Raw genomic sequence first — 22,778 nt, forward strand, 5'->3', positions numbered from 1 at the left:
AAGATTCACAGACGTGAGGGAAAAACAAGCCACTTAAAAATCCTGTCTCTGTCCTAAGGAATCCACTGCAATCAGAGTTCATCTCTCAGATTATTGTTACATGTCACAGTAATTCACAGGAAGGTCTGATTTGTGTCTTCAGATTGCAGGAGGGCTGTCACAGCATGGTGATGGCGATTCATTACCTCGATGCAATAGCTTTTCAGGTTTGGCTTTGCCTCCCCGCCATGGTTCACATGGACCAGGCTGGTATGCAATGTTCTTGGGTCTACACTGGCCAATGTCAAAAACACGCTCTTCAGGAGGATTCAAGGTATCCAGGCAACTAGTGTCTCTCAGGATAGCTGAATTCACACACAGTTCCGTACACTTAATACCAAGACAACTCTTTACTGTCTCAGAACACCAGCACAGTGGGACGCTTCACAGGACAGGCTTCCCCTCTCCAAATACTGCTTGAACTCCTCACACTCCATCTAAGCTTAATTCTGATTTTCAGTGAAGTAAGGAAGAAGTGATTCAGAGTCTTTTCTATAAAAACATACATATAATCCCTGGACATTCACCATGAAGCAGAGAGAATGGCTTTCTCAAGTCTTAATTTCTTTGTGGCGTGTGCAGTCATACTACTCATGTAACATAAATACAGAAGCTTACTTTAATGGCTCCCAGCTCAGCGGGAGATAAGAGAACATGAATCAGATCTCAAACCTTCATCCTTCACAACTAGTGGTTTGCCACCAGTGTGAGTTTTATCAGCAAATATTCTGCTGCCCCAAGCCGTCACAGCTGCCAAAAGTCTGCAGTGGACAGAATAAGCTTTCCGGGGAAAAAACAACTGTCTGGGATACTGGTACAAACTGTGCTTTAACCCGTACAGCCTCTTGCGCTAGTACATCTGTGCTGCTGCAAAAAAGGCTGCGTCTGTCGACAGCCCCTTGGAAACAACAGCTCCCCAAAGGGGATCGCAACGCCCGGCAGGAAAACCTGACAAGGCTCTCGGAAGAAAACGTCTGTAAAGCCGCTGCCCTCACACTTCACCTCCCCCAGGGCTCCGTGGCTGCTCAGCAAACGCCTCCTGTCCCCCTTGCAATTCCACCGTGCACAGCCCGCGGGCTTTTCCCACCTCATCCCTGCACCCGCCTGCCCCCGAGCACCGACAGCACCTGTGCAAGCGCGGGGCGGGACGGGCAGCGCTTACACACGCGCTCACACCAGCCCTCGCAAAGTGTTTAAGGACATAAGGAGTTTTCCCGACAGAAAGCACACGTGCGGCGAGCGCGGGTCCCAGGGTAAGGAGCCGGGCGGGGCCCCCCGGTGTCTCCTCGCCCCGATTCCGCAATAACACCGAGGGGAGCAGGGGAGCGTTCCCCTCCCTTCCCCGGGCCGCAACCCCCCGGTGCGGCGCCCCCCACCTCAGCTGCGTGCGACGACCAACCGCCGCGCTGCGGGTACCGGCCACTCCCGGGGAAACTCGCACGGGGCCGGGAGCGGGACGGGGCCGCCCCCCCGCCCCGCGCAGCCTCCAGCCCGCCGAGCCGCGGCCGCGCAGCGCCGGCTCCCGGCGCGGAGGATGCGCCGCACTGCGCATGAGCGGGAGGCGGCGGAAGGGCCCGTGAGGAGCCGGGAGCTGCCGCCGCTGCCGCCGGAGGAAGCCGTTACCGCCGCCGCCCTCAGTCTCCGCCCGAGCCGGGAGGGAAGAGGCCCGCACAGCCCTCAATATGGTGAGTGTCCTCCCGGGTCGCCTCTCGGCCCGGCGGCTCCGGGCCGGCCAGCCGCGGCGGCGCCGCAGGGGCAGCTGGGGCCTAGTCGTGGCGGGCTGGGGTGTCCGGCAGCGGCTCGACGGGAGCGGCGAAGGGACCGGTCCCAGGGACCCCGCAACCGGAGCATGATGTCCTGGGGCCGTGGGCTCCTCGGTCCTCCCGCTGAGCAGGGCGGGAAGGGCGGCGCGGCGGGCCGGGGCCGCGGGGCGAGCGGGCAGGAGGCTGCTCCTGGGCAGGGGCGAGCGCCAGGGCCCAACTGGGGGGCGCCGGGATCCCGCCGCGGCCTCGGGCCCGTGGGACGCTGTCAGGCTGCCCCACGGAGGGGAGGGGATCGCCTGCACGTTGTCTGAGGGTCCGGGCATCTCTGTACGGGACAGCGGCCATAGAGCTGTTTTGTGGGCAGCTGAGTCTGTGCCTGTGTGGGCTGGAGAGGCTGCCAGAAACCAGGGGCTACTCGGAGGTTTTCACAGCATTTCAGGCGACTCAGGGCCCATTAAGTGCTGTCGTTTCACTGGGAAACTTGGATATGTTGATCCCTCTTGGACTGGGATTATGTTGCAGAATTTCAGGATAATAGTTTTGCGGTTTTGGTAAGGCTCTTATGAGTGTTGTAAAGAAGGACCTATCTTGCATTTTCTCTGTAATATTTTTTTCCTTATAGATGAGTTTTTGCTGTGGACTTCTCAAATCGACTAACTTTCTCCCTTTTCTTTTCTAGAGGGAAACTGCAGTAGTTGGAACAAAACTTGCTATTTTTGTTTGCCTAAACAAAAGAAAAATACATTGCTTAGCTTTAAGTAAGGGGGGAATCCTTATTGGTTTCTTTGGTGGTGTCTTATGCACCCAAGGGAACATGTTTGTAGTCCTACTTCTAGACCTTCTCTGTATTCACAAGTTGTACAGCTTTAACTACACCTGTACAGTTTAAAGTAGTACTTTTCTATAGCAGGTGTATTGTCTTATTGTAGAGTGTAGGAGGGACTCTAAGATCCTCTGTTGTACACCTATTGGAATAAAGATATCTTATACCTGCAGTTAATATTATTCTTGCAAGCAGTGTTAAAAGCATATTGAAAAAAAAAGTCACCTTTAACTGATGTTGGCATAATAACTCAGTCATCCAGGATTTAAATTAGTGGTACAATGTGTAGACTGCTAATGAACTTGCCACTCTGTTAGTAGTATAATTTTTAATTGAATAGTTTGATATAGATCTGCACTTAAGGTTGTGTTTTTTTTTTTATGGAAGCTTAAAACTAAAGTCTGGATAAAGTTCAGACTGTGGAGGTGTCTTATTGTAATTCTGAAGTTCTGGAACTGTCTCTAATTGCACTTGTGCAGTAACATTGCACCATTTTTTATGAAGCATTTTTTCCATGAAAATCACCTATAGGTATGCAAAATAAATACACACTTGATGTCTTGTACATACGTATATTGTTGACTGGCTCTATGGTTAGAAATTTAAATTGAACTATAGTAAGTGGCAATATAACAAAATAGTGAGGCATGTTATTCTGAGAATAGCATTTTGTGAGAAACAGCAGAATCTTGTCTGCTTAGTCTTGGAAATACTGAACTGAAGAACTGGCAGATGTATTTTATGGAGCAATACTGTACTGATGGGTTGGTATTTGTCAGATTGAAGGGACCATCTGAATACTCTGGTCATGGCCCTGAGCACAGCTGTTTGGCCCTACACAAGTGTTTTCCACATTGTGCTTGTTGGCTCTGCACCCAGGTGAAAGGATGACACCGATGCTGAAGTGGGGCTAAACAACAGGCTGCAGGTTTTATAAGCAGTAAATACAGGTATGAATTTTTTTCTAGTGCCCAGGTATAGGATTCTAGACCTATACTTGTGGTATGTCAAAATCCTCTAGTTAGGGGGGAGAGTAGAGATCTGAAAATGTCCATCCAGAAACGCGAGATTCAATGTTCCGTTCTTCTGTCTGTACGTGTTACTGCTCTGTCCAGTCCTCCCAGTGGCTGTGGCAGGTTCCTGGGGCCAGGCTATTTGTCCAGCACAACAAATGCTGTGGGAGAGGCTCCTGCAGCTGGGGCCTGGCTCCTGCTCGCCCTTGCAGCACCGCCAGTTAGAGCTCTTCTGGCTCTGACTTAGTCCCACCAGTGTTCGTACAGCCAGTGCTTTCAGGACTTTGAACAGTCTTTGTCCAGTATCTGGAAGGGAGACCATTACAGCAGCCTGTTAGGCCCACTCTGGCCATTTAGGTAACTTGAAAAGTGTTTTCTGCACACCCTGGCAGGGTAGCAATCTGCCTCTCTTAGCCACATTTTTGTTGGAGCCAAGCAGCACCTGTAGAAGTGGTGTTCTTCACCTCTGTCGGTACGTTATTGCTTCATCTCGTCATGAGGATGCCTAATGTGCCTACAGAGCAGCAAGCAGGTCCATTATACTCTAAGCCGTCTTCTCTGAGAAGATGCTACCAGCTGTGTGATTCTGAATGAGTTAATGAATTTAGGACTTTGTGTGATAATTAAGGCAAATGTGTGAGTATCCATATCTTTATCCAGAGCCAAATGTTAACCTTATATCATTTATATTTATTATATTGTCCAGTTTGTATTCTCTGAAGAATATTTCTAAAAATAAATACATAATTTCTTACTGCAAACCTCAGGTGACAGGAAGTTGTAAAAATTTAGTATTACAAGAATTTAATGTCTGACAGCATTTCTGGTAATGTTATTGCACATCATGACATTGTTATGTAGTGTTTAACTTAACAAGCTATACTGCAAGGCTGTTTTATATGGTGCATAGTCATGTCTGTAGTAGTTTGTTGATATTAAATATTTTTGGTTTTGGTTCTCCCATTGTAAAACGTATGGATTCTTGGCATTACACTTAGGTCTGAGTGCTAGACAAGATGGTGCATGATCTTGTTTCCTCTCCCAGCTTACCAGAGAACCCTTTTGAGCTTACATGCTAAAATCATTTTTAACTAGAGCTATGAAAAAATTAATTGGGAATATGAATTACTCTTGAGAACAAGGTGTGAAATTTATTATGTAGCTCTTGATATTTTACTCATTTTCTATGGTGCCAATACAAATATAGGGTATGAATGCAGCTTCTAATGACTGAATAGAGCTTCTGCCCTACACCAGAATTAAGAACGCTGAAAACCTGACAGCTTTATTTTGTCCCTTTTTAATTGAAAAATATAAAACCTCCTGGGTTAACATGAATTACCTTTAAACACTATTACAACTACTGTATTCTTCTGGGTAGCTATATATTGATCTTCTACAAAAGACTTTCTGCCCATGTGCAAGTACTAAAATGATTTTGTCCACTAAAAGTACATTAAGGGGTGTAAAAAGCAACTTTGATTTTATGTTGCTTGTGATTTTTCCTTGGATTTTATATCTGAACAGACCTTGTACATTTTCTCAGTTTTGTTCTGTTCCACTGCAGACAAATAGATTTCACATCAGTTTGAAACAAAAGCTTAAATATGTCCTTATAATTTTCTTTGTGTGCTCTCTTTTTAAAAAAACTGCTGCAGAAAACGTAGTTGAAGGGCATATTTGCTTACATTATATGGAAACTATGGTTGTTTACTTTAATTGTTTTTATCTTTAACTTAGATTTTGTGGGTTTTCTTGGTAGTATACATGTATGCCATCACAGTTGGTGGACTAAAATATAATTGAGTGTATTCACAGACTTCTGTTGTTGTGATTAACTTTTGTTTTCTTATAAAAGAAAAATACTTGTGATTTTGCCTTTTAAGCTTTAGCCATGTATTTGTTGAATACAAGCAGTAAACCAGATTATTTGCGGGTGTCTTGTACATTCCTTTAATGCATACAGCCCAATGTGCAATGATTCAGACACTGTAAAGGAGCATTATTCTCTTGACCATTAGTGTGTGCGTGAAGACGTGACACAACTGGCAGTCATGATCTGTGAGGCTGCCACATCCACAAGCCCGTTCTGTGTGCAGGTGAAGTCATTTTGTGTTTGAACCGATGTCATCGGCGTCCTTTGGAGGTTCACGGGTGCTTCCCGCGACCAGATCTCTTGCTAGAGTTTAAATGCAGTTTGTATAAACACCTCGACTTTGTGGAGGTTGATACTATTTTAGAAAAGGCTTTTACCTGTCACATGCATGAGAACTTAACAGGCTTTTCTTTGAGTCCTGACTGAAACAAAAGCACAGATGTCACATCGCTCAGATTCCTTTCCTGAGCAGTGAAACCAGCAGGAATCAGATGTCCTGTAAGCCGAGGCTGGATGGGGAAGGTGAAAAGCAGTTTGTCTTTACGGAGTAACTGTGAGAATGCCTTTTGTGGGGGCCGGAAGGAGTTTTGGGCAGGGCTGCTTTAAGCTGATCATGCACTGCTTGTCTAGCTGGCAGCTACATGTAAACTTGGAGCTAAGTCCAGGACCAGGGTTTTGGTAGGAATCCTCAGCTCTCCAGGCCAGGCAGTGTGGGACCAAAGTTGTTAGTGTTTCCTATGGACGTTATCCAGGAGAGTGGAACCTTCATATTGCCATCCAGAAAATGTTCATGACCAGAGTGCAGAGCTGATCTTTGAATCTGAGGTGACTAAAAATTGTGTGTAGAAGGTAGGGAAAAACAACCATGTAATCAGAGTTGGCAGATAAAGTGTTTGTGCGGTTTTTTTGGGGTTTTTTGTGTTTTGCTTTGATTTGTTTTTTTCTTCTTTCCCCTCCTTAAGCTGGTAAAACTTACTTTGCTAGACTGAGGGAGATTCAGTCTGAGGCCAGAAAAAAATACTTGGGGAAAACAGCCCGAGTATTATTTTTATTTTTAATCTTTCACTGTATCTGATCAAGGGTGGGTTGTTGAATTAGAATTATCAGATTGGGTGCTTCATGGGGAGAGGCAAATTTTCATTTAAAAATCAGTGTCATAGCATCAGATGTTCATTGGAATGATGTAATTATTGTAGTTTTATGAATCTACGTAATGTAGCTTTTTATTTGGATAAGTTATTCTGTGTTTTAAAAGTAAGTTTACCTTCAGTCTTTTATGACATACTTATTGTGAAAGGTGCCTTGGATACCACACAAATTTGATCAAAGACTTGCAGATGTGAATTTTTCAGAGACTTACTTGAAAATTTGTTGCATTTGTTTTCCATTGGTTTTCACTTGTATATTTTAGCAAGACAGATATCAGTTAAATAAAGTTCTGTCTCTTTTTTAAACTCATGTTAAAATTGAGACATTTTAAATGTATTGCTTTGCATTACAGCACATACAGTTGCAGTGTAAGGTTTCTGTTGCCTGATGACTAGAGGATTAAAGGTTATAGGGTGCTCTGGCTTCTGTTTTGCACACTTAAAACAATAATAGACTGTTAGAGCTTGGCTTCTAGAAATAGCGCTTGGAACCTGTTCCTGCTTGAAGTGTGAGGTTTTAAGGCAATGAAAGAAGAGCTATAATAGGATAATAAAAACTCAGCAGTAATTTCATCTCTTGCTGTCCTGTAGTGGGCCTTCAAAGAGTTGTCCAGTCACTTAGGATGTGCAGTGTCGCATCGACATTGGCAAACTGCTGTGGAAACATCAATCAAATTCAAAGAAAGGGCTTTGGTGCTTCTTCACTAAAAATAAACTCATATTTGAGTAGTAAAAATATAGTTAGTCTGGAAAAAGATTATAACTGAGCAGTGAGATTGATTGCATCCTAATATATTGCCGAACGCTCTACTGATTAATGTCATTAGCTGCTTGACTCTTGGCAAATTCCATGTTTTTTAAAAAGGTTTTATATTGTTACATAGGGAGCTCCAAGCACCCAAAGATCCCATATGCATATATAGGATTTACATTTTATCATAAAAGTGATTTAAGCTGCAATTTTTTGATCTAATAATTGCATTCTCCTTTTATGTGAGAACATACAAAACCCGCTACCTTTGATGATCTTGAGGATCCATGGTGAAGCCCATGTAAGCCTCTTCCATGACTTTTTGTTGTATGTCATTGCTTTTGGTGTTTACCCTTGCAGGAGCAGGGCAGAACAAAGCCTCTTGAGGTTTTACAGAATACTAACTATTAAAAGGGCTATGTGTAGTTATGTGTACACATTAAAGATAAAAACAAACAAGAAACTACTGAATAAAGGCACCACCTTTCTCAAAAAATAAAAGGAAAAGGTCATAAGTGTGACTCTGCCCTATGGGGCAGCTGAGTGTGGTGATGCAGCAGTCTGGCTGCATGGAACTGATTGGAGGAAGCTGGTAATTGATACAGAAAATTAGCCTTGGAATTATTTCATCTTCATTTGGAATTTCATTCAGTGGTTTGTTCGAATAGATCTGAGTTTACAGTGTATGTTTTAAAATTGCAACTAATAATTCATTAGTCATTTCTGGAAGTCCTTCCACGTGGCTTTGTTAGTGTAAATGACTTTTGTGAAAGCTTGAGCTCAGTATTGTGAAGTGCTGAAGTTGTGCTGTGAAACTTGAAGTGTGCACACGTTGTCAGCAGTGGGTCTTTGCAGGACGCGCTCTGATGACTTGACCTCTACCCGACACCACTTCTGAAAACCTGAGGTTCAGAAACATGTTTGTAGCAATGTGAAAACTTATTCAATAGACTGAAATAAAGCAGAGATACATTGTAACTGTTAAAGTAGTATAGCCTAACTAATATTGGTCTATTTAGTATATTGTGTGGTTATCAGTTTAAGCCAAATGTGATGCTCTTGTATTTTATTTTTAATGGTGTAACTTAACTACTATTATAGTGGTGTTCACATCCACTGTCATCAAGCAGCAGAAAAGTGATTTTGACTTTTAGGGCTGGAGAATTTGTGTTCTGTGGCTGAGGATAGTTTATCCTATCTGGAGATTTTTTTGGCCATTTTTTTCCTCATAAACCCTGAGAAGGAGCCATGCACTTGGAATGAACAGAATATACAAATTTTGGTTAGAATACAAAGTAAACTACAAACAAAATATTTGTGCCACATAAGAAATCCCATCCTGACTTAAAAGAACTTTAATTTATCAGCTTGCAACACAAGGAGTCTTCTTGCTTTCAATATATTGAGTGAACTTTAGAACTGTATTTGGATTTAGTGCAGGAACTGTATGGTTGCTTTCTCCTCATCAGCAGTTAGTTTTGTGTAACTAATGCCCTTGAAATACTGGGTGTGCTTCTCCTCATCAGAAACATCCTTGGGAATCGCTCCAGGCTGATAAATTACTGGCAGCAAGTTCTCTGTTCAGTTTTGCACTAGAGCGGGGGGGATGTCTCTTGGTCTGGGCAGGAGGCCCGAAATTCCAAAGCTCTCACCTGAGCTACTCACTCCCCTGTCTGCCTCCGGCAAAATGACTTGCCTTTTTAGTATTATTATTAGTTTTTAAGTTTTTTTAGCTTTAGTTGTTGCACCTGTGAAATGGAGACAATGTCTCCTCACAGGAATGTTTTGCAAATTATGTAGGTGGAATTGAGCACCTTCAAAGTGAAAAATTTCTGGGGAAAAAAAACAAAGGAAAAGCATTTTAAACTATTGCAGTGTGTATCTCCCTGAAATGGAAGACCCAGCCTAGTCGCTTGGTGCCATCAAGAGGCCCATTAGGAGAGCCTGTTTAAATGGAAAAGTGTCCCACCTTACAGCTGTACATTAATTTGCTGTGCTCTTCAGCTCTGTCTCCAAATATGCAATAAAAATAGCTATTTTTTATTTCTGTGATTGCTTTGCTGGCATGATTTTTGTGATGATTTAACTCAGTTTTGTTATAGTGTGAAGTATCTAGAATGAAGGGAAGCTTAAATTAAAAAAGTAAATAGGGAAAATAAATGTTGTTTAGAGTGTCTAACTGTATCCATTAGAGGAAGTCTGATTGCTTGGGAAAATTGTAAAAGATACTGATTTAAAACAAATAACAGTATTGATTATTTTTGTCTGGTAAAACATTTCTAGTTACAGTATTGTCTGTTTTTGCCAGAACAAGTTGAAATCATCACAGAAGGATAAAGTGCGTCAGTTTATGGTCTTCACACAATCTAGTGAAAAGACAGCAGTGAGTTGTCTGTCTCAGAATGACTGGAAGTTAGATGTTGCCACAGACAACTTTTTCCAAAATCCTGAACTTTATATACGAGAGAGTGTTAAAGGATCATTGGACAGAAAGAAGTTAGAACAACTATATAACAGATACAAAGGTGAGTACCCTGAATTTTAAGGCTTATTTCCTACTTCTGTATATGTATTATTATTAATTACACTGTATTAATGCAGCTGTGCTCTTGTGCTTGGAAATCTTAACTAGCTCTTTCAGCTTTGTTTTTCTGTTACTAATAATACAAGTCAGAAGGAGAGTATATATTCTGCTTCGCAAGGATTACCGGCAGTTGCTTTGTGTGCTCTAAATAAATGTACATTTATACAAGATTAGGGTCTGGAACTGGAATTGTGTGTGCAGTGAGTTACTGTGATGGTTAGTGTGGATTTTAGGTGATTCTTCTGGGGAAAGCACATCACTCGGGACTTGCTTCTGACAAAGTGAAAGCTTACATACTGGATTCTACCTTAATTTTTATTCAATTCGTGCTTATTATCAGATGGTTAGAAACAGAGTAGAAAAGAAAACAGTGTCTCTTTATTTGTTCTCTAGCCAGTGTTCAACTGATGATACCCTACTACAAATAGTAAAGTGGATTCAGTACAGTGGAACAAATTGTGTGTTTTAGCACTTTAAAAACAATCTAAAAATGAGTGCTACATTTTCTGTCAGTTTTCATATGCCTGCATAATCCAAATACCATTTTCCTAAAGTCTTTGTTGGCTTGCACTAGTAGATCTTTGTTAGTGCACTTGAAATGCAAACATCTCCCTTCCCGACCAGCTGTTGATTCCTTCTTGGAAAGAGGAGTGTGCCTGGCTGGCTTGGAATCGGTAATGGGGCAGTGTAACTTTCCTCTTGGAGGTTACTGTGTCCAGTCTCATGCATGCTGGTGGTGCCAGAAAATGCATAAATCTAATTTCAACTTAGTAGTTTATGGGCAGATTTGGTTATTGTGTCAGTACAGCTTGCAAAGGGACACTGCAGAATTGTTTATAATGGTACACAGATTGGCAGTCTTACCAAAGATGCCAATAATTAAGTGTGCTGGTGGGAAAGGACTGCTGTTCTCTGTATGAAATGAGTCAGAATATCTTGCATATTATTAGGCAGAATACAAATGTTTGCGGTGCTTTTGTCTCTCAAAACATTAGCGTTATTGTAGTAACTTTGTTGATTGTTGGAGCTTAACCATTGAAAATACTAATTTAATTTTGTTTAAAAAAATATTCACTTATTGTAGCTGATCCCAGAAATGGCTTCTTGAAAACATTTACTTACCTTAAATACGCTTGTTGAATATATAAATAACAATTCTTCAAAAATCTGTTTTTCTTGATGCTTGCTTTTATATCCTGAAGATCCTCAAGATGAAAATAAAATTGGTATAGATGGTATACAGCAGTTTTGTGATGATCTAGCCCTTGACCCAGCCAGCATTACTGTACTCATCATTGCATGGAAATTCCGAGCTGCAACACAGTGTGAATTTTCAAAGCTGGAATTCATGGACGGAATGACTGAGCTGGGGTAAGTGTGCAGTAAGTACTAGACACTGACAGCACAATGCAGTGTTGGAAACCGGAATGTACGGTGAAACAGCCCTGTTTTGGGGCATTCACGTTGTCCTTTCAGACTTCAGAGACTTTGGAGTCTAGCATCACTTGTTACCTCTGTAAAAATGCATCTGCCGTCTATGTGCTGGATGCTGAGTGACCAAATAAAAGAAGGCAACTTTGAGAGCTCCTCGCCTTGGTTGTGTATTTCAGTTAGTTGCCATAGAGCTGCTCAGGTAGGCGCAGCAAGGGTGCTGGGCTGCAGTTCAGCACACCGGGCTGTTCTCTGCCTTATGGAGTAGGCTTTGTCATGTTTTTCTAAAAATCTTGTGAATTATACAATCTGATATATCTGCTAGTATGTGCAAATGGCAATATGAAGAAATAACAGCAAAGAAATGAAATGGTTGTGTAGGTATAGACTAACGAAAGGCTTCCTGAATTTTGTTTTGATAATAGTGTTGCATTCTACAAAAAAAATTAACATTTTGTTTAAGTTATAACTCATATTTTATAGCAAAATTAATAATACACAAATAAACATGCTTTTTAAAATGCAGATGTGACAGCATAGAAAAACTGAAGGCCCAGATTCCTAAAATGGAACAAGAATTAAAAGAGCCAGGAAGATTTAAGGATTTTTATCAGTTTACTTTCAACTTTGCAAAGAATCCGGGACAGAAGGGTTTAGGTATGTATTCTTAATCATAAACATTTGTTCATAAATATGGGAAATGATGAAATCAATAAGTGAAAGTATTCTTGTGATCCAATGAGTGTGAAAGATAACCACTTTTGGGATAAAATACATCTCTGTTGTGAAAGAAAGATGTCAATTCAAATGGATAGAAATACCTGCATCATTAATATAGGCTACAGAATTTAATGAGAGGAGGTTTATTCTTTCATGAAGAGTGTGTGCAGTGCCCATGAAGCACAATGGATCATGCTCTTACATTAAAGGCATAACTGTACCACTGACAATTTGTGGCACTGAGGAGATCAATTGGATTTTCACTTTTAGAATAAATTGAAGCTGTAAAACTGATTTCCGCGTCAGTACACGGGTACAGCCTCTTGTAACACCAAAAATGCCTGCAAATGTCTTGGCAAAAAAGAACTGGAATAGTGCAGATACGTTTCTATATCTGGGCTTGGTGCCTGTTGTTGTGCTGTTGGTAACAGGTGCCTACCGCGTGGTTTTTTTCCCTCAGCTCACTGGCTGATTATTTTTTCATTATTTCAGAGCTTTTCTGCTGATTTTACTTTTGACTGGTGTAACAGGTGTAGTGGAAGAACAACTTAATAAAAATATTTTTGGGGAAAAAATTTTCCCCTATTTTTGGGGAAAAAAAAACCCAACCAAAACCCATAACAGAACAGCACAGTTCTGATGGAACCAAATGAACAACCTATACATCTGTCTATTCAAAACAACAAAAATGAGGGAACAAAACTTTCTTTCAAGCAGTAATGTTAACAAAACAAAATGCATATTCAGTTACATACAGCGTAGGTGAGGTACTAGCCATAGCTAGTATTTCATGACTCTGTGACCATGGCTTCTTCACTGTTCTGCTTTTGAGATGAAATAAAATGCTGAAAGGCTGGAAGGCTCTTCCTTGGTAGATTTTTTCCTTGGCAGCTTGTGAATTTATTTTTCTCACTAATGCAAAGGCCTTAAACTCGCTGCCACTGACCAGCTTCGTGTTCATTTACTGTGGAAAGGTGAGAATTCTGCTCTGGTTCTGTCTTCTTTTATATGTGGACCACCTTCTGGCTTAAAATGATACTGAAAATAAGTAAATAAGCAGAAGCTCCATGTCTTGGTTTCGACTCGGTGTCTTTCTTCAACATCTTTCTGTATCCTCTCTTTTTGTTTTCAATTGGATTATGAGTTTCATTGCCTGTGAAGGTCAAAGCACACTGCTGAACTGTTTGAAAATACTTGTGCATGCATGTAGTCAGATCTGAATCCTGCCAAGAAATGAATGGACTGATTTCTTATTTCTTGTAGAAAGTCATATTAAGTTTTTTTAGGCTGCTACAACAAGGAGAATGTGGACAGTAACTAAATTGTGAGAGGACAGAAGCTTGGTTATGGAGAGTGTCAGTGTGGAATCAGTTCAGCAGTGCCAGCGGTTGTAGGTTGTGGGTTTTGTGTTGGTTTTTGGTTGGTTGGTTTTTGGTTGTGGTTTCCATTGTAACATTTGTGTGGTGTTGTTGATCTTTAGACAGCTTTACACAACAAGGAGTATTTTTCAAAATCTGTAAGGTGGTAGAAGTGAAATGACAAATTACGATGATAGAATTACATGATAATTTTTATATTTTCTCAAAGCTTCAGAATAGCAGAACTGTTTGATATATTTTTTTTTTCTTCTCCATGTTTCTAAGGTATAAGGGAGACTTGTGTTCTATTTCTGAATATTTTTTTCCTAGTCCTTTAGAAATGAACGGAACAGACCTCAGTGAAAATTATTTACCAGGAAAACTAAGTCCCTTGATTCCTTTCTCATACATCTTAAAGTTTCTTTATGTTGATCAAGTTCCAACAGTAACAGAGACAAGTATAGTTGTCTCAGATCCATGTAGCATATACACAGTATAAGGTGGGGTTTTTGTTGTGTTGTGGTGTCTTGGGTTTTTTTTAAGCCTGGGTCTGGCAGTGCTGTAGAATTCAGCTTAAAATCGGGATGCTTAACAACCCTTTGGGTGCCAACAAATAGACAGTTTTAGGCATGAATTTATGATAGGGCAGAATAATTCTGGAAACCTTGAAGCAAATGGATATTGGGAGAAGTTCAGTGCTGAAAAGTAAGTGCTCCTGGTTCGGCAGTTAGTTTTGGAGTGTCTAAACTGCTTGTAGGAACTTGCAAATTGATTTTAATGTATATTGGTCTCTGATCTTCCAAACGTGTAGTAGCTCAGGCACAGTTCTGGAATCACAGTTCCTCTGCATAATTCCTTACTACTGTGTGAGTACTGTGGATGTCTTAGAAGTTCTTGTGATGTTTGCATATCATTTGAGAATACCTTTTAGCTGATGTGTATCTCAAACATTGTTTGCTCCTCTTGCGTCTCTGGATAAAACTCAAAGTGGAGCATATATTTTTAGACTTTCGTCTTTAATCCATGAGGACTTTCCTGAGCATTCTTTCGATTTCTCACGAAAACTTGATATCTTTACTTTCAAATTTTGTGATTTCATAAAGATTCTTTTAAAACATGTTGTTTGTCCTAAGGCATTATGGCTGCGTGCTTTACATGTTTGGGCTCACATAATGACTGTGAGCTTGCAGCATTCTGAGATCCTTTGTTTACCCACAAGAATAACCTCAGAACTGTATGAGCCTGTCAATGCACAGTCTGTTTATGGTGTTTGTTTATAAACACTGTAAATATGCAGTGATTTGATGGCCTTGCATTTTTGGTATGCCTGCTATGAATGCATCACAAGGAAGTAAAACTTAGTTTTCTAATCCGTTTCCTTGAGGAGCCGATCAACTTAAGCTGAAGTTTGTATCTGTTCATTTTTAGAAAGGCAGTAGTTTTAGCTGAAAGCTGAAGTGCATATCTTTGTATCTGAATCTTCTGTTAAAGAGAGCTGCCTAGCCTTTATACTCTTTAGTAAGTGGTCATTTTCACATGTAGCTTATTTACTGACTAGTGACTTCTGTTTGATTTGTCTCTGCTTCTCGAAACTCAGACTTCTGTCTGAAATCCTTTGCAGCTGCTGGAAAATCCTCCACAAGTTTTATTATTTACTTTGGTCAGGAAGCACTAGAATGTGAATACGCTGTTCAAGAAGAACATTTAATTTCAAAGATACTAAACAATTCAGAAGCTCTCCCAGAAGCATGTACTTTCCAGCCACCAATGCAGAGTTCATACTTTGGTTTGTTTGCTATTGATTTCACCTCTAAGATCCATCTCTCTGTTTGGTTTTTAAATAGATTTGGCATCTGGGGGACGGGAACGGTTTTCTTGAGTTTTCAGGTTTTTTCTTTGGTCATGTGTCTCTTCTCTCTGTTCTCACAAGAAGATTTTTTGTGGCAGAAGAGATTTGCTAGACTGCACGATATAGAAGAGCTTTTATTAAAAGAGAGGTCACTCAACTAGGGAGCCTTTTGGGGTTACCGTGTGTCCTTGGTGATGGATACTGGATGCAGGAGCATTTTGTTACGCAGTGCAGAGGTCCTTTTGAATTCCCGGTGATGGAGATCACACTAGAGAGAGGCGTAGAACTTGGATACATAACTTTGTTTTATCAGCTAACGCGTTACTGTGTGCCACTAATAAACAGTAAATGCATGTGGGTTTAGCCTTTGGCAAAGCCCAGTGGGGCTGGTGTGGGATTTCTCTTACACGCTGGACTAACCAGTCTCTTTTTCTAACTGCGGTGCTATCCCAGCACCCCTGCTACAGCAGCACTGACGGGCCGCGGGCTGCTCCTCTTCCTCAGCTGTGTCACTTCAGCTTTCTCAGGAGTCCTGAGAACCAGATTCAAACCAGGCACGAGCTTTACAGGACTCTTTGGGAAAAGACAAAAGGCAAACCCACAACAAACCAACAACAGCATAACCCACCCCTCCCAAAAAAAGAGCAACAACAAACCATCCGTCAAACATCTGCTTGGACAGTATTTCAAGGTTTTCTTGAAAGGAAACCCGATTGCAGAATGAGCACTCGGCAAAAGCCGTGTTACAAAGCCAGCGCCTCTAACAAGGCTGCTCTAAAAGGGAAATCGTGAAAGGCTAATTTTATGTAAAGTGTATTTTGTATATTAAAAAAAATGAAAGCAGATATTACTACAAAATACTACAAATTTTCTTTTCAAGTCAGTAGCATTTCTAAGACAAAAATATTTCACTGAGTTGTAACTAAAGTATTGGTAGATAGCAAAAGGCGTATGAAATATCCCTGCGTGTTTTGGAGATATGTTGGATATTAATATGGGCATTTTTCATTTATTCTGTATTCAAGTGATAGTGTCAAAATCTCTGAAACATTTGTTTAACACTTTATTTATGGTTGTCTTTTTGTAAAGGATCCATGAGTATATTTGCATTAGATTAATCTTTTCAACTTTAGGAATATATGGTTCATCTTAGTGTTAGATACCTGTGGAGATGGTATATTTGAATTGTATATCTCTAAGAGTAATATATTTTAATATTACAGATTTAGAAATGGCCATTGCCTACTGGAATTTAGTACTTAATGGAAGATTTAAATTTCTAGACTTGTGGAACAAATTTTTGTTGGTAAGTTTAAATCTTTACATAAACTGGACTGCAGTAATTTCAAAACTTTAAACTATTAAGTCGATGAAATAAACTATTTTGACCCATATCCCAGATACTGCACTTCATAGTGTGTACAAAAGAAATATGTTTTGGGGATGTGGGTATGTCCAAGACAGTAAAAATAAATGTGTACAAGAGTTTTAAATTTTTTTAAAATATACATTTTCCACCCCTCCAAACAGGAACATCATAAAAGATCAATTCCCAAGGATACCTGGAACCTTCTTCTAGACTTTAGTACAATGATAGCAGATGATATGTCTAACTATGATGAGGAAGGTAAACGTTTCCATTTTCTTTCATTAACTTCTAACTGTGTTCTATGCTACATTTATTAGTGTGTTTCTGCTTTGGCACAGCTGGCTAATAACAGCATAATTAGAACATCACTGGTGATCTGAAGTCCAGTCGGAGCTACTTTAATGCATGTTGTTATCATCTGTTTATTACTGCAGGTTTAAAAAAGAAATGCTGAAACTTTCTTAAATCCATTTGCTTTTTTTCTTCTGTCCTAGCTCAGATACTCATTGTTTCTGATGGAGACAAACCCTGCTATTTGTCCATTTCAAACCCACAGGTTCTCTGTCAGCGCTGTTCTTGGCATCTTCAATAAGTAACTGATTCATAGGGTCCTCTGGTTGTTGTATTTCTTTGCTGAGAAGATATTTAAAGTTTGGTTGCTTCAGTTTATGTGAAGATGCGACATGCAGTAATATTTCAGTGAAGCTGGCAGCGTACAGGGGTTGCTGAACATAAGTTCTTTCCTACCAGATGTGTTTCTTGTAAACTTTTGTATTAATCCTTCCTTTTCTAGTCCATCTGTAGCGAGAGCAGGTAATTACCTTCAGTTCTCAGTGAGTGGAGGAAACTCAGCTCCTGATACTTCCAGAGCAGAGGGCAGCAAACTTTTACAACCTTATTTAATAATTATGGACAGTTCTCATTCCGTTATCGTTGAGGAAATGGGCACAATAAATCAATGTCGTTTAGAAAGATTAAAGGCAGAAAATATGTCGTAATGATTCGGAATAAAAAGGAGGGGCAGAGAACCCAGCTCATAATTATTTTTAACCTTCGCATGAATATGATGCTTGACTGGGAGCTTTTGGGATATGGCTGCCCATAATATTTAAAATATTGACGTGCATTTTAACTACTTCTCGATAAGGAATATGGCTGAGTATACGTAGTGTAATAGCAGCCTTCTAGGGCATTAGACTGCACTGTTGGAGCACGTTTTGCCGTGTTCAGGTGTGGCTGAGTGCGCTGGTTCTGACATTCCTGCACAATCCAGTTGGGAGCAGCAGAATCAAATGGTGGGTAGCAGATGCCGTGGTGTGTCAGGATGTGCTGCTGCTTCCAGCGCAGGCTGCTCCAGCGTTCAGCCTTTGAAGCAGCTGTTGCCATCCAGGAGATCAAGTTCTGGTGCTTAAACCTGACAGTTTTAAGCTAGAATTTTTGTCAGCTATTTTTTTTAATGAGGAAGATGAAGGAAGTATGACCCTTGAAAGGGACATGTATTAACTGGTTTTAAAGGAAGCAAACATCTTTAACTAGCTCCTCAATTGCAAGCAAGACAATCAGATTAATTTTTTGCTTGAAACTCTGCCTATTTATGACTGGAAAGTACAGAACTTGTTGGGCTCTGAAGCTCTAGGAGGAACACCTTGTTCAACTGAGTTCTCATGGCCTGGTCTCTTTCTTTTTTGTCTTTTAGGGGCATGGCCAGTTCTCATTGATGACTTTGTGGAATTTGCACGCCCTCAAATTGCTGGGACAAAAAGTACGACGGTGTAGCACTAAAGGACCCTTCTAGAGTGTACATAGTCTGTACAAATACCCGAAATGGAAAATTGCACAGTCAATTTCTGCTGGCTGGACTGAACTGAAGATCAATCCTCACAATATGGCTGAGGGTTGAGACAAACCTTTAAGGATACATCTTGGACCATATCATATTTCATTCTTCTACTGGTGGTTTGGGCTTTTCTTCTAGTCTGGACCACTTTCGCCTGTTAAAATTTCAACATTGTGGATTTCATTATGGATTTTTTTTTTTTGTTGTGGACCACCCTAGTTCCATCTCCCATAAGTTCTAGAAGCTTTCTAATTATTTTGAGATTTCTGGTTTCACATAAAGCACAATGCTGGTCATCATCAGACAACTGTTGTATGGCATCTGAATTATACAGATCAACATCAAAACGATTTTTAAAAGAATCCTTAAATATACACCTGGGGCTAGTTGCAAAGACTGTCTCGATAGCACTTCCTGGAAGAGTGATATATTTAAGTGTACTGGGTCCGATTATTATTATTTTATTTTCCTTTTCTGGAAAAGTACAGGTATTGTCTAAGTGAGTTTGGGAATCTGGTGAAAACAATTACAGAAATAACCAAGAAAACCTGAGGGTGTTGCTAGTGGGGCATCCAGGTGCCCGCCTGAATGGTTTTGATTGTCCGTGAGCTGACGGTGGAACAGCCGAAGTGCAACACCACCACCGTGCACTTAAAGCACCCGCGTTTAATGCTGCAGTCGGGCTGGAGCGAGTGTCGTGGCGATGAGCTGTGTCTGGCAGGATAGAATCTAATATTCTCTAGGTTAGTATCTAAAAAATCAAGATTTCATTGCAGATTGGAAATGCGTAACGGTCTGTCAAAGAAAGGGTTTTCGTTTCTGTGGAAATCTAAAACTTGACTATACTGAATTTGTTTCTTAAATGTTTGCTACACATTGCAGTATTTTAAAGTGAGACATGAATTTTTATGGTTGCGGTATGACAAACAAGTGGCCCCGTTGTACAAGTAGCTGGTGAGTTTGTGTATCAAGGTTTGGAAACCATTATGCTGAGAAGTTAAATCTTTATCACTTAGAGGTACTGCCATTATGGATGACACCCTTTTAAAAATGATCTTGAGTTGTCCTTGAATTGACATATCACTGTGGTTGCCAAATACAGAAATTAAGAGTCAGGCTTTCCCAAACAAGCGCAGATCAGATATAAAATACTACACTGGCTTTGTTTGCTTAAATTATTTTGTTGATCCATCACTACTTCTTACTGTCTTGGTGCATTTAAAATAATTTGTTCAAAACAGGTTTTATCAAATGCAGTCCTTTATTTTGAATATTACAAGAGCTTGTGAGCTGCTTTTGTGCTAAACATGGTCCTTTACTCCTCAGTTAGCTACATGTGGAGAGAGCTGGTAACTACTGCTCTGTAAAACAAGCTGGAAAATATGAACACCAAGCTGCAGCAAAAAAGAAAGACTCTGGTTGTAAGGACGGGCAGAGTCTGTGCTCCGAATAATCTCATGATAAGGCCAGAGGTATTTTAGACGTGAGTAACTGATAGTTGCACTAAACAACAGAACACTTTGTGCAGATGCTAAAACTCTTTTAGGAAAAAAAAAAATTGACTATTAACCTGCTTAAAAAATGTTGATTTGTATTCTCTGAAGTTGCCCATAAGGCTGGCTCCCCTTGTAGCAGCGCCCCGTGGAGAAAATCCAGGTATGTATTTCAGTAATGCAATTCCACAAAGACATTGCAAACTTCTTCCAGCTACTGGACTTGGCGATGCCAAAACAAAAGTGTGTTTTGCTGCTTTCAGTATTTCCTTTCTCAGTTTTGTGTAAATAGATATGGGGACTTGGGTGGAAAAAGGCTCTACAAGGGATCTGTGCGTGCTGGTTTCTGGCTGGAGGGGTTTGGTACCGGTTCCCGTGGGTGAGTTCAGGGTGCTGGAGGTGGGCAGAACTGAGGTGCTTTGTGTCCCAGCCCAGACTTATCCCTCAAAAAAAAGTCCGAGATGGGTAGTGGCGCAATGGGGGTGGTTGAAAGACTCTTCCTTTCGAATGCAAGATCTTTTCAACAAAATAGTGTTGTCATCAGTTTGGTACTACACGCTTATAATTACTGTGTAATTATAAAGAAATACATAAAACTTTTGTCTAATTATGTTGCAGAATAGGGTTGTTTGTGCTGTGATGGCATCTTAAGTTTTTCAAAATGAGTGATTGAAGTTGGAAGAACCATTGATTTTTAACAGGGTGTTGTTCTAAGGACAAAATGCCTGGTTACAGGGAATATTTTGTGTGCTCAGATGTGGCCACGTGTTTTTTTCCTTTATATATTTCTGTGGTTTTTCTTTTATTTTCTTTTATTTTTTTTTTTTAAGAGTGCAGACAGATGCTTACTTGGGTTGCTTTAATTCGTAAGTGCTTATGTCTCTTCAATTTGATGATCTCCCCTTAAATGGATCAACTTAATTTTGCCAAATGTCAAGAAAAAAAGGCGGCGAACATCAAGTTTGTAACCTGTTTTTATACATTATGTACAAAATTAGAAGTGCCCTGATATAAAATAATCTCAAGATTATATTTAGTAAAAAAAAAAAACAAACCATCATTTACATATCTCTGTAAATTCAAATGTAACTTCTTACAATCCCTCTCATTACCAACAGAGGCAATAAAGCTCCAGTGAAACTGCCATGACTAAGTCTTCTCATGCATTGTTTCAGTGTCTTATTTGTAACTTAGTTCCAGAATGCGCTTATAAGCAGGGAAAAAAAAGTATGGAATACTTAGGTTCTGCAATAACACATCTTACGGGTAAGTCTGTTTTTTGGGGTTGTGTTTTTCTGGTGGGTGAGGGCAGGGAATAGAAGAACTGCTGCACACCTTTCCTAGGGCTTATGTTTGTAAGTACAAAACTGAGCTGATGTTTCCCAGCTGTGCAGCACGGGCAGCACCTGATGTGGAGGACGATACCACGCACAGCGCGTGTGCTTGACTATGGTTGAAGATGACTGTGTGTAAGTGACTTTATTGATCACACTGGTAAGTAACTCAAGACTTACTCAGAACTGTTTTACAGTGAAATCCTTACAGAAAAATCATTTAAGAAAGATATAATTGTTTAAAGAATGCATTTAATAAAATTTTGTCATTCACCCCTTAGTTAACTAATGGTGCCAGAAGTCTCTGTAGAGTTTGACTATGGTACACTGACTACATTTGAATTTTAAACCCATGGTGCCATTCCAGCCTCTGAGCTCAACAAGAGTAGCCCACACAATAAATAATCTTGTCTATCAGAAATGGGCTTTAACTCCATAATGTGTAGCGGACTCATTTTGCTCCTGGCAGTGTAAACAGACACCTGTAAGTCAAACTCAACTCTGGACATTTAAACTGGGACAAGAATGAACTCCTTGCTTCTGGAAGTTCTTCCAGTGACTTGTCTGCAGGTTCTCAATTTAACAAAAGCTGCTTAGCCATAATGGGAATGTTTTACATTAAATTTTAACTGTTTCCCTTTTAAACTTTGTGTCTTCAGAGTGTGAAATTTCAAGCCATCCTCCCTTGGACGCCAACGGGCAGGAGTCAGAATGATGGGTGAGCGATGGGAGACGGCGCTGCTGCGGCTGCACACAGGGAGCAGCCGGCCTCGCTCGCCTCTGCTTTGCTTTCCTCTAAAGCATCATTAAAACCAGGACTCAGCTAGAAATGAAAGTTTTATTTAATAAATATAATTTCCATAAACCATTTTTAAAACAACTTCTACTGACCAAGCTGTACAACAAGCAAGCACACAGACTCCATCAGAATCAGAAATTAACATGAGGCAGCCACAGTGTCAGAGGTCCAAAATTCTTTGTACTAATTATTGCTATGATTTCCAGTTGTCAATGCCCCTAAAATAATATCTTTAAAAATATACTTCTTGCAGAGATTATTAATTCAAGCTTTTTCTTTCAAAAAAATAAGCAGAACTTCATCACATTTCAGTGCAAAGCAATGGCCTCTAGGTCATTTGTCACTCTGTATGCATAGGACCCGAAATCTCTCATGGGACTATAACTGGGCATTGTAAAAATATATTAACTTGCTGCAATGACATTTCTACCTGAAAGTGAATCTCATTTTTAACCATTTTCCCCTGTTTGAACTATGTGCCCCATGGATTATCTTTTATCACAATGCCAAAATGTAAAAAGGTTGAGAACCTGCTGCTGTATGAAATAATTTCCTTTAAACCTGCTGAGGAATATTAATACACACCACAGG

General features: G+C 40.4%; 1 protein-coding gene across 5 annotated transcripts; it reads left to right on the forward strand.

Annotated features, from left to right (window-relative positions):
• The first annotated feature begins 1,599 nt into the window (after positions 1 to 1,599).
• DCUN1D1 (defective in cullin neddylation 1 domain containing 1) lies at positions 1,600 to 21,585 on the forward strand. 5 transcript variants are annotated; one of them, XR_013922489.1, is made up of 8 exons: positions 1,600 to 1,724; positions 9,722 to 9,938; positions 11,200 to 11,368; positions 11,955 to 12,085; positions 16,579 to 16,661; positions 16,886 to 16,982; positions 18,421 to 20,217; positions 21,441 to 21,585. XR_013922489.1 is itself a non-coding variant. In XM_080349387.1 (7 exons), exons 1-7 carry the CDS (start codon positions 1,722 to 1,724, stop codon positions 18,498 to 18,500), a joined length of 780 nt encoding a protein of 259 aa, XP_080205513.1. In that variant the 5' UTR covers positions 1,600 to 1,721; the 3' UTR covers positions 18,501 to 21,431. The 5 variants fall into 5 exon arrangements, 1 of the variants encoding a protein (XP_080205513.1); XR_013922490.1 differs by lacking the exon at positions 21,441 to 21,585 and having other exon boundaries at positions 18,421 to 20,044; positions 20,166 to 21,431; XR_013922491.1 differs by lacking the exon at positions 21,441 to 21,585 and having other exon boundaries at positions 18,421 to 19,304; positions 19,888 to 21,431.
• The last annotated feature ends 1,193 nt before the right edge of the window (positions 21,586 to 22,778 follow it).

Source organism: Nesoenas mayeri (genome assembly GCF_963082525.1).
Source record: "Nesoenas mayeri genome assembly, chromosome: 9".
Lineage (NCBI taxonomy): Eukaryota > Metazoa > Chordata > Aves > Columbiformes > Columbidae > Nesoenas > Nesoenas mayeri.